The following is a 12,668-nucleotide window of genomic DNA, read 5'->3' as shown; positions in this document are numbered from 1 at the left end:
CGTAGCAGTCATTTTGATCATTGTTTGCCTGCCAAGGAAAGAAAAAGAAAGGAACTACTCTTAGCAAGGTCACCTATACACTCCTTGGAATGCTGAATGTAATGCAGTGTTGTGGACACTGGATACTGGATTTGTATCCTGGACACATGGTTATTGTACTAAATGACTCTTTGGTTGTGCCCTTGACAATAAGAGTAGCCTGAAATTTGCTTGGGGTACACAGGGTTTCTTAAAATAATTTCTGGAAGTCAGGTTTTTAATTGTGTTTTGCCTTGATCACCAAAGAAGTATTTATATCAAGCTCTCTTTGACGCCGACTTGTGGAATGCTTACCCTACCTTTAGCAGCAGATTCATGGCTTTTTTATTTTTGTATCTGAATTAGATTATTTAAGATGTATTTATTTATTGTGTCATGCACTATACCTTTTGTAAAAGATCTGTTCAACAAGAAAGCTTCAACAGTAAAATACATTTATTTTAGTGTTGAGCAACCCTAAGGTACAATTACACAGGGGAACAAGAGGAAAGAATGAGGGACGTTATACATCCAGTAAAAAAAAAAAAAAAAATCACATATTTTTATAGGTAAGAAGATAAGAAGGTACAAAACTAGAACATTATGACACATGTAAACATTTTAAATAACATTTCAATACAGACTGTGCAAACACAGTAACACATGCACTTTGCTGTGGTTTATGTCAACCACAGTCACTAGTTGCTCAAAAAGATGGTAGCCAACAATACAACAAACAGTTCTTAGCAACGCCATGAGTCAAGTAAAGGTGTATCACAATAGTGAGAGTGCAGTCAGGGTTTGCTGTATTAAATAGTATGCAGTAATACATACTGTATGTCAGTGCAGGTATAAAACCTTTGTTTTTGGAAATAAAAAATGGCTACAAATAGAATTTGACTGCACCAGCAGATTACTCACTCTCTCATATTTTAACACCTTATGAACAGATCTACTTTAAAGTGAAAGTGTCCCCTCGTTGTGACTCGGACTCAACCTCTAAACTCTGTTGTGCTGACTCTACCTTTGTGGTACAGTTTTTGATTTCGTCTCTGAGCTCAGACAACTCATGGGAATGATTTGAGAGGGTCCCATTGAATTTCAGGAGAAACCCATTTGATTGTCTTTTGAACTCTTCCCTGATTTTGTCCAGATCTTCTGCTAAATAATTAAGGCCTTTACATTGGTCCTCAACATTAGCCACACGTCCGCAAACCTCAGTTACTTCTTTTTGCACCCCCATAGCTGTGCTCCGACATCCTTGGACCTCCTCAGCGAGTCGCCTTTTCATCTCTTGCATCTCACCCTTAAGCCGTGTGAGTTTGCGTTCTCCAACACCAAGCATTGAAGCCTGATGTCCAACCAGTTGTACCACACCCTTCATCTGTTGGGCCAGGCGTGACTCTCTCTCATGCCAAGAGCTATTTACTTTCCCCACCTGGTTGCCTACAGTTTCCAGAGAGTCCTGAAAGCCTTTCAGTGTGCTATTGACTGAGTGAACAGTAAACTTGAGGATTGTGAGCTCACCCTTGTCTTTTTCTGGGTGATCTTTGTCAGTTAGACGCGTCAGGATGTTTTGCAATGTGCTGTTGAGGCTGTTCAAATGTTCACCATGTCTTTCTAGTAACCCCATAGCCTTCTGATCCTCTGCTGTGACAAAATCAGAGTCCCCTTGGATGGCTGTGGGTTTTCTAGGTAAGGAACATGAGGTAGAGCATAACATTTCAAGGCTGCTCAGATGTTTTTGCACTCTGTCCACATCCATTTCTACTTTTCCCCGAAGGGACTCCAACTCTGTCTCCAGGGTTGGAACAGCATGTCCCTCCAGCAGTGCAGGGGCAGTAGCATTACCAAGTTCCTCCAAAGCCGTCAGTAGACGTCCCTCCAGTTCTTGTAACTTGTCGTCCATTCTGGCCTCGAGGCCTTGTCCTGTTTCAGCCTTGTCTGAGATGCTTCTATTCTTTCCAGGCTCTGCACTTTTAAGTTTCCCAGTCACGTTGAGCTTAGTCTCCACATATTTTAGACGCCCCTCCAGCATGCCCTCTATGTGGTCTTTATGGCCTCCTAACTCCACTCTTAGATGCTTCTGGGACTGATTGAGGCCTCCCACTGATGTTTCTACTAAATGCACCCTTTTACTGAGTTCCCTCACCGTAGCGCAGCAGCTTTCTTCTGTGTTTAAATGTTGAACCTGTGCTTGGAGCTTTCTGAGCTCTAAACTCAAATTAATTGTACTTTCTACAAGGGTATCTTCCATTTTTTCCTGCCTCTCACTTTGTTCCTTTTGACACTGACGATACACATCTTCTGATTTCTCCTCACATCGATCCTCTGCACTCTCCACGTGCTTTTCAAACCCATCCAAAATGTCTGTCCTGGCAGCATTCAATTTGGCATCCAGCAGCTGCTCTGTAGATTTTTGGTGTTGTCCCTCAAGACGGGCAGAGTCTGATACCACCCTGATTGACATCTTTTTCAGTACCCCATCATGTGTCAATACTGTGGCTTTAAGCTCCTGAAGCAAAGTTGTCTTTGCTTGTAGCTCTGTCCTAAGCTCTTCTATTCTTCCATTTAGTTTGGTAATATCTGGAATAACATGTCTGCCATCTAGGCCTTCTGCATCAGGATCCCCCCCAGGAATTTCTACAAAGCCTATTGTGGAGGGGCTAGAATCTACACGGGGGGCAGAAAGAGTACTAGGGGCAGCAGACAGCAGAGCTGACAGCATCCTGTTGGCATCCTCTCTCAGCGAGGCTCGAAGGCTCTCCTCCAGGCCATTCACAGTTCCCCTCACAGTTTCCAAACCCTGGTTTAGACGTCGTACATCTTCCTCCATTCGATATATGCGTTCCTCCGTCTCACCCTCTAGAGCCTGGCCTAAAAGAATTAAAAAAGATATTTAATATTATAACAGTGTCATCCACATTATAAAATAGTAACCAGCCTAAATGCATAGAGAATATATGAATCAGTGGTTTTAGATTCAAGAATAACCTTCAGCTGGTTGGTCATCAGTTGGAGTTGTAATAGTCTCCTCTGGTCTCTGTTTTAGCTCATGTTCTTGTTCATGCTCTATAAGGTGTTCCTCTTTGTGGTCCGGTATTGGTTCGGGTGCATCTGGATAAGGCTCAAAAGAGGTGCCTGGATAGTTGGAAGACCTTGGTGGTCCAAAGTGATGCATTGGGTAATAGTTATAACCATTGGTAGGTGGTCCTTTAGGTTGATTCCATGGGTTGGCTTTGACAAGAGGGTTAATGGGTGGAGCCTTGAACATGGGACCTTTGTATTGGAATGGTGGACCTTTAAATGGAGGCATGCTTTTCATTGGATATTGGTAAGCTGGGGGCCCCTCCATGCAGCTGTAGCCAGAGTACCCAGGACAACAACGCCACTCAAGCTCTGTGACAGTTTTATGTGCCACCTTATAGATTGGCTTGTAGATCAGGCGATACCTGAGAAGAACAATGTGTGCAAAGTTATTCAAAAATACATGTTATATATATATATATATATATATATATATATATATATATATATATATATATATATATATATATATATATATATATATATATATATATATATATCAGTGAAGTGCAGTCAGGGGAGGCAGGTGAGGCGGGGCCTCACGTGCCATCATGGAAAGAAAAAAAAATGTAAAAAGAAAAAAAATATATTAAATTGTTATATGTATCCAGTGATTATACTATAAAGTTATTTTCTATTTAACTTCACCAGTTTTAGATTATTTTTATTCAAAATCGCTGAATTTTCACATTTGCCGTTCAAATACTGAGAAGAGACTTGCGGTGAGTCAGCAGCCAGTTGAGCCTCACCATGGGTTGCGCAATGACTCGGCTAACTGCTGGCCTGCTGTGCAGTGAGACCGTATTGCTATATGAATTATATTATAAATGTCCATAGTTTAGTTAGCTGAGGTATATAATGTACAGTGTATGTTGTCAACAACTGTATGTGTGTAATGTATTTCTTGTGCTGAGCAATCATAAAACGGCTGCGAAGACGCACTGGGTGAGGCTCGCAGTAATCCCGCCTCCTGGTGGTAGAGGGCGCTAGTGATCCCAGGGATCATTCTTGCGACTACTCGGCTGCAGAATAAGTGACAACAAGCAGCAACAGTTAGCAAGTCAAGTGCAGCGGCAGCGATCGTTTATTATTTCCTCTCTTCTGGACTTTTAACATGGAGGATTACATATTTAAAATAAAACAGTTTTCTAAACTGGACTTTCAATCGAAGCAGGAGGTAATAATTAAAGGAAGATCTCCATCGAGACAGAGAGACTTTTAAAACTGAAGAAAGATAAGGAAGACTTCTATAAACAAGTTATCGATGCTTTTATTCAGAAGGAGCGGCGCATGGACTTCATTTATGAGTAAAGGTAAGACCATAATAACGTTTTTTTTATTAAATGGGCTTTTTTGTGTGCTACAGTTTGTATGTGTAAAGAATGCTGGTATGAGCTTTTAAACATAACCCGTTAACTGCTGCCAATCAAATGGTGAATAAGATACTCTTTAGGGTTCATATGTTTGTAAATCTGACTGTGATGAAGTCAGTGCCTCACCAGCCATGAACCTCACCGCACGTCAATGATATATATATATATATATATATATATATATATATATATATATATAAGTGTGTGTGTGTGTGTGTGTGTGTGTGTGTGTGTGTGTGTATACATATATACGTGTATATATATATGTGTGTATATATATATATATATATATATTTATTTGATGTATATATATATATATTAGAGCTGTCAATGTTAACGTGTTAATGCATGTGATTAATTAATACAAAAAATAATTGCGTTAACATGAATGAAGAGTAATCACAGTGTGTGTGATTTTTGACCGGCGGGAGGCAGCACGCATTGCACAGACAGTGATTATGTCACACGCCAGTGTGATAGTAGTTAGAGCGATGTGCTCTGCGCCCTTCAACCCTACCATGAATTGATTAACGTGGACCCCGACTTAAACAAGTTGAAAAACGTATTCAGGTGTTACCGTTTAGTGGTCAATTGTACGGAATATGTACTGTACTGTGTAATCTACTAATTAAGGTTTCAATCAATCAATCAATCAATTCAAAACAAACTCAGATTGGACTTTAGATAAAACTGGGGTAATTAGTTAGTATTGCAGCGACAAACATTCTTATCATCGGTGAACATTGAGTTTAAAATAGCATCTTAAAACGAAAATGAATGTGAAGATGGCTAAAGTGAATGCTACATGAACAGCAAACAGAGGACAACAAACTATGCTGGCTGAGTTTATCTGCGTTTACCACAGATACATTTAACAATGCCTTTTCAAAATGGACAGCCCCCACACATAGGACATTAAAACCTGTAAAGACAGAGTGCTGCAAGATGTCATTCATGTTGCCAACTAACGTCGTACAAACTAAAGGTAGTTTGTAAATATTATGTAAATGTGCATATATTATGTAAATATTACGTATATATGTTATATTTTATATCGCTATATTTAGTCTATTTATACCTGCATTGTCCTTACATCCTTACACTTTCCATCATTGTAACTGAGCTACTGTGTGGAACAATTTCCCTTGTGGATCATTTAAGTTTGTCTAAGTCTAAGTCTAAAAGGGAGATCAGTGCTTTTATCTGAAAAAAAAGCTTGTTTGTGTAACCAATGTTTTGTAATTAGGCTGCAAAACAGACAGGCCATAACGAGGGAATCGAGAGGCACGTTCTTTAGACAACCATCACGTCTCTCGTCAACAGCAACTTGTATTTATTCAACCAAATAGTAAACTGTGATTAATCATAATTAATCACAGTTCAAGAGTGTGATTAATATGATTTAAACAATTAATCACTTGACAGTTCTAACATATATATAAGAAATAGACAATAGATACTAGATTATAGTAACTTCACTCACGAAAGAGTTGGACATTTTTTATGCCAGGAACACTTCTTGTACTCAGCTTTAACGTATGGGGCTGCACCGTCTTGAACAGTGAAGGACACTGTCCTTTCAATCACATACGCACAGTGGTTCCTGTCAAAGAGGAGAATTTGTCAAGCCAAATAATTGTTATTGAATTAACATGAAGCAATGCAAGTTTGCCAGATGAGAGAACCAAAGCTTACTTGTGCCTGCTGGTGGGTTTTCCCTGCTCGTGGTGCTGAATCATTCCAGGTGTGTAGTCACTATAATGGATTGGTCTGTAAGGTTTTGTCTCTCCCATTGACAAATACAGCATCATTGCTACAAAAAGACTTGCTGCCATTATAAACTATTAGTATACCTGTGTTTCAAGTAAATACAAAAACACTCTCAAAAAAGAAAACAACCCTCCGTTTACTGTTATATAACAAAATGCACTCATTCAAAAGTTCTCTCTTTGCTATTCAGCAGAGTGCTAACCTTGTTTGAGGGAGTGACTGTGTTGGACTCCGTCAAAGGGCACACTGTGAGTTTGAGTGCCACTAATAGGGCCCTAAAATGCCTTATTTACATGTCTCCTCCCACACACCCTCCTCAATGTGACACCATGGTGCCACTGAAGAAGAGGAGTGAACTGTCACTTTACAAACTGTTTTTATTTGTCTTATATGTGTTGAATGGTTAAGTAACCGTTAATGTTGCTATATTTCAATGCTGGCATCATTACAAAGAGGGGGGAAAGAGGCATCTTCAGACCGTACAAATCCCAGTGTTGTCTGTCAGAGTAAGTAATAGTCCAAGATGAAAGAAAGTTTTCATGGAAACCTCTAAATATGTTCTTGCACACCTTCTCTAAAATTGGAAGGAGGGGGGTTCAATACATCTATTGTTGTATATGTATTATAACCACAAAAACAAATGCTGTACATAATTTCACCAAGTGTGAAAATGCCAAATCCGTTAAAATGTTACTTTGCACACATGTACCTAGTATTTAAAAAATGTTTTGTTTGTCACATGAATATAGATTAGGTGTAAAGTCGCATGGCATGACGTACACATCACAACACATTGCACTAAGTGTCTTTTTTCTTCTAGCACAAGTCTAAATGTCCAAATGCAGGTTTCAATACCCACAGACTGGCTCTACAAGTCCGCCGAACATCTTGAAATCCTTGACACAAGTACATTGACTGGGTCTGAACCTCAACCTAACAGTAAACCTCCAGAATCTGGAACAAATAATTGCAAACACTTCAGTGCACATTCACACTTGTGAGTGCCAGGGCCCTTTCACATCACAAGGCAAGTCTTTGTGCGGTCAAATAACTTCACTATTCTCTACATTGAAAGATAACCAGCAATGACATTTTACAATTTAAAGTTTCGGACTAGCAATTTGATGTGGTCAGTTTGAAGTACTTAAATCTCAAAAATCTATTTAAACAGTCACAATGGCTGTTTGAACTTTGGGGGAGTAATTGTTTGACTTTAGAAAAAATCTAATTAAATGTTTTTAAGTTTAGACTTTAACTGGTTATTCTTTTACAGTGTTCCCTTACCACTTCATTTCATTGCGCCACATATTGTAAATGTGGTAGTTTGAGATCTAAGTTGCCATTTTAGTTTTTTCTTTTTTAAATTATGTCCCAGGATTTGGATTTAATATTTTTAACTGAGACGTGACTCCAAGCTGGTGACTATTTCTAAACTTCTCAATCCCAAATTATGGGCAAAGATGGAGAGCTAGCATCTGTTTTGAAATAATCTCTTAACTGTTGAGTATTGTCTAAGGCAGAGTTCATACATACAACATTTAAATGGCAGAGAGCTACTCATTTTGGTAACATTTATTTGTATAGCGTATTTCAATTCAGACAAACATTAACATGTTACTATTCACAACTCAAATTTTGTGTCAAAATAAAATTATTATTTTTTGTTTACCTCCATCTAAACACACATAATCAATCAATCAAAATTTACTTATATAACCCTTAATCACAAATGCCTCAAGGGGCTGCACAAACCATAATGACATCCTCGGCTCTGATCCCACATCAGGGCAAGAGAAAACTCAACCCAATGGGAACAATGAGAAACCTTGAAAGGGAACTATTTGGTCAAAATTGTGCATAAATTATGTTTTATAGACCATCTTCAAACCGCTTTTTGACTGTCTCTTCAGAATGCGCCGTTTTGTGGGCGGTCTTACTTACATGCACTGGGTCTTCTCCACGTCAGCCATGTTGTAGTTTTTAGCACTTTCATATTGAGTTTACTGACAGATATAAGTTAGAACTATAAGCAACTTTGTATTAGAAATGGCAACAGTGGAGGATGCATGTGGATGTTCCAACCAGTCTTGCCTTATTGACTACAGTGTCGGACTACAATGGCCGACTTGCGCAAAGCTCTTCAGGTAAACCTCTTCCATTTATGGACATATTCGCTGACATTACAACTTGGAAAAACGTCACAAATTGGGCAAATTCCAAACGACTCGTTTGGAGCAAGCATGAAGGAAGGCAAGATTGTTTTATAAATATCTCCGCCATACCTCCATGGTCTGATTTCAAATTTTCGGGACTTATGCAGATCCCAAATACACAAAAATGGGTACCAATATGTAAGAAAAGTTGGCTTTGCATAATAGGTCCCCTTTTAAAGAGGTATTGCTTTTTGGGTGATCAAAGATAGATCAAAGCTTAAAATCCACTGACTGACCTGTTAAAAGCCTTCCGGCAAGACTCTTTGAAGATGTGTTTGACACCGCTAGGCCTTTAATTTAAAAAAGGATCGATGTCTGTTTTTCTGGTTGTGTTCCAGGCACAATTAAACATGTTGTTGTGCAGCCTTTCCTAAAAACACACAACCTAGACCCTTCTGTCCTGTCAAACAAGAGGCCTATTTCAAAACGTCCACTGTTTTCTAAGGTCCCTAGAAAATGTGGTCTATGCCCAACTGAAATAAAATTTTAACTCAAGCAATATTCCTGAAAAAATCCAGACTGGTTTCGAACACTGTCATAGCACAGAAACCACACTTTTAGAAATGATTTGCTGGTTGCTCTGCCATGCTGATGCTTTTAGATTTGATGGCATGCAGCTTTTGACACTGTGGACCACATCTACAATACTTGTGTCCATCCCGTAGACAAGTGTAGAACTTGAAGGCGCTATTCAATATTGGTTTTAGTCGCTCTTGACTGAGCGGTCTTTTTCTGTCAAACGTGGGCCATTTGCATCCAAACAAGTCCTCCTTGGTTGTGTTCCCAAAGGTTCAATTTTAGGTTCTGTCTTGAATACCTTGTACTGTGTGTAAATATTTAGAAAGTACAATATTTATTTTAATTGTTTTGCAGATGACGTCCAAATCAATTTTAAGCTCTGTAAAACTGTCTCCAAGATGTAATACATGGACGATCTATCAATTTTGTTTATTAAAAAAAAATAAAAAAATAAATTGTGACATACAGTGGACCTCGCTGGTGTCAATAGTGATGCAGGCCCTCTATCAGCTTATTGCCTCCCTTATGTTAAAAACCTTGATAATTGTATTGATAGCTTGTTAAAATCTGATAAACAAATCAGCTCATTGATGAAAGCAAGCTTTTTCCAGCCTAGGATTCTTGCCTACATTAAGCCATATCTTTTCAGAAACCAGTTTCAAAATGTGCTGCACCTCTCATTAGACAATTATAATTCCCTTTATTTTTGGCATGGACCGGTACTACAACTGGTCCAAAATGCAGCTGCTTATTTGTTCACGGGGAACAAGCGCTACAATCACATGACCCCTGTGCTTGCTTCACTCCACTGGGTACTTGATGCTTTTAGTATCCATTTTAAGATTTTTATTGCTTGTTTTAAATGTTTAAATGGGCTTGCTTCCCCATATTTATCAGAATTACTGTTTTTGTCCTCTCCTGTGAGAGCAATGACATCATGTGACCAGTCTCTCCTGCATTGTTCCAGGACTAGGAAAAAACTAGAGGAGAAAGAACATTTACAGTTGCAGGCCCGAAACTATAGACCTTTCTTCTTCTGCATATTAAAACTGCTACGTCTTTGTTTTTGCATTGGGTTTTAAAACCAAGTTTAGTTCGACTTTTGTAATACTATTTTAATTATTCTATTCATTTTCATTTGCTTTTTATTATTTATAAAAAATAAATATTATCAAAATCAGAATATTATATTATGTATTCCAAAAATAATTTTTTGTTGAAATAAAGAAAAATACTGTACATAAATATCTGCTTGACCTATGATTTCAAAACAAATTATCAATTAAATTGTAGACTGTAAAATTGACAATAGATTTTACGGTTTAATTCCGCCGACTGAGGGTTTTTTTTACCATAAAATCAACAAAATGTTACGGTTAAAAAAAAAAGGCAGCTCTGTTGCTTGAATTTTACCACTAAAAACAGTGGTATCGTTTTTCCATTCCATTCCATTTATTACATTTTTTTATATGCTGTAAAAAAAAACACTGCTTTTACTGTAAAATTCTGGTGACTGGGCTGCCAGTTTTTAAAGTAAAATTTAATTATTTTTTTTGCAGCTTGGGCTGCAAATTATTAATATATTGTTAATGTATTATATATACATGTATATTTATATATTACTCATTGTTAATAGCGGCCCTCTGAGAGCAACAATAACTGCAACGTGGCCCTTAATGAAAACGAGTTTGACACCCCTGATCTATACTATCTATTTGTTTTAAGCCTGTCAAATGTTTTTATCTAATTTGTCTTTTTAATCAATTTATTGATTGATCATTGTAATTTTACTTAACTTGTACAGCACTTTTCTAAATGTGCTTTATAGATAAACCTTGACCTTGTAATACTCTATCAATTTTATAGCAATATGTGGAGACTTTATTAGTAAGACTATTTGCCTTCTTGCCTTCAAATGTGACCTCAAAGTGCAGTCATTTTTTGCTGATGACTTTGAGCCAATTTCCTGTATCCTGTTTGTGCCATGGCCTACCTTTTACCATGGTAACACCCTCTTCTCTGTACTCAAAAGAGTGTGTGGGGCTATTTTTAGTATGTACCGGTACTACTTTTTTCCCAGGGCACACCTTTTCTTTTCCATTTGTAAAAAAGCCCTCGTTGTGTGATACAAAACATACAGCATTGATTTGGCATTCACGTTCTGATGCTCTGGTGGGGTGAAACAAGTGCCGCTTTATTCTAACCTGACCCCACCCTGAGTCCTGTCTGAATGGCAACACACATTTCCAGCTCTTTTTGCCCACATGCCTCTCTTACCTCTTGTGTCAGACAAAGGCTGCTGTTGACCCTGCCACATTGTGAACAGGATTGGGTCAACCTCGAAAAGGGAGAAAATCCAGAGATTCCATTTTTCTCTGACTTTGTGCTGCACACACAATCAACCAATAGCATGTTCATGCTAAAGAAAATAATTGAGTATATAAAAGTGACTTGGGATGATTTCCTCTGTGCCTATCTAAGTCTAACACTAATGGCCCACATTCTGAGCCAGCCTGTAAATCACTTTATTTTTGACCCAAGGAGGTTTGTTCCCGCAATGCGTGTCAGCGCATATATTTTTAACTGGGGTGATATAGCAAATTAGGTTGGATAGCAGTAGAGCATGATCCACACTAGTGTTGTAACGATACCAATATTTTGGTACCGGTACTAAATTTATTTCGGTACTTTTCTGTACTTTTATAAATAAAGGGGACCACAAAAAAATTGCATTATTGGCTTTATTTTAACAAAAAATCTTAGGGTACATTAAACATATGTTTCTTTTTGCAGTTAAGTCCTTTAAATAAAATAGTGAACATACTAGACAACTTGTATTTTAGTAGTAAGTAAGCAAACAAAGGCTCCTAATTAGTCTGCTGACATATGCAGTAACATATTGTATCATTTATCATTCTATTATTTTGTCAACATTATTAAGGACAAGTGGTAGAAAATTAATTATTAATCTACTTGTTAATTTACTGTTATAATCTGCTTACTTCCTGTTTCAACATGTTACATCTACACTTCAGTTAAAATGTAATAATCACTTTTTTTTCTGTTGTTTGATACTTTACATTAGTTTTGGATGATACCACAAATTTGGGTATCAATCTGATACCAAGTCGTTACAGGATCATAGATTGGTCATATTCAAAGTTCTCATGTGTCCAGGGACGTATTTCCTGAGTTTATAAACATAATATACATTTAAAAAAAAGGAAAGAAATGTTGTGATGCCAAAAGATATCGACATAATCATAGTAGTATCGACTCGATACGTGCTTGTACTTGATATCATTACAGTGGATGTTAGGTGTCGATCCACCAATGGCGTTTGTTTACATTTTGACGCCGGTGAGCTACGGTGTGTAGTGAAGCATGTTTAGCTATTCCTCGTCCTGCAGGGATGATACTTGTAAGAAACTTACCTTATTTGTCACCATGGAGGCGAGGATTAGTGATTCCCCCAATGGGATACAATGAGAAACTCCTGGGCGACCGGTGCAATGGATGTTGAGTGGATCTAGTTAATAGTGTGAGAGTCATAGTGGGGCCAGCAGGGGATCATCTTGAGTGGAGACAAGGCAGCAGCGCAGAGACGACACCAACTGATGCACAGATGAGTGGTCCACCCCGGGTCCCGACTTTGAACAGCTAGCACTTCATATGTGGTCACCTTATA

At 38.1% G+C, this 12,668-nt stretch overlaps 1 protein-coding gene across 1 annotated transcript; it reads right to left on the bottom strand.

Annotated features, from left to right (window-relative positions):
• Positions 1 to 489: 489 nt before the first annotated feature.
• Positions 490 to 8,536, bottom strand: emilin3a (elastin microfibril interfacer 3a). The gene is made up of 5 exons (XM_062054684.1): positions 8,531 to 8,536; positions 6,174 to 6,319; positions 5,962 to 6,081; positions 3,013 to 3,470; positions 490 to 2,895 (listed from the first exon to the last, which is right to left on the bottom strand). Exons 1-5 carry the CDS (start codon positions 8,534 to 8,536, stop codon positions 971 to 973), a joined length of 2,655 nt encoding a protein of 884 aa, XP_061910668.1. The 3' UTR covers positions 490 to 970.
• Positions 8,537 to 12,668: the final 4,132 nt, after the last annotated feature.

Source organism: Entelurus aequoreus, linkage group LG07, assembly GCF_033978785.1.
Source record: "Entelurus aequoreus isolate RoL-2023_Sb linkage group LG07, RoL_Eaeq_v1.1, whole genome shotgun sequence".
Lineage (NCBI taxonomy): Eukaryota > Metazoa > Chordata > Actinopteri > Syngnathiformes > Syngnathidae > Entelurus > Entelurus aequoreus.
Note: the sequence above shows the minus strand (reverse complement) of the source record. Positions and strands in the feature narration are given on the sequence as shown.

Bases quoted from the DNA above. Each gene is read 5' to 3' on its own strand.
- emilin3a (XM_062054684.1), bottom strand. The intron at 6,082-6,173 runs GTAAGCTTTGGT...CCTCTTTGACAG, and splicing joins AAACCCACCAGCAGGCACAA to GAACCACTGTGCGTATGTGA. The intron at 3,471-5,961 runs GTGAGTGAAGTT...TGTTCTTCTCAG, and splicing joins AAAAAATGTCCAACTCTTTC to GTATCGCCTGATCTACAAGC.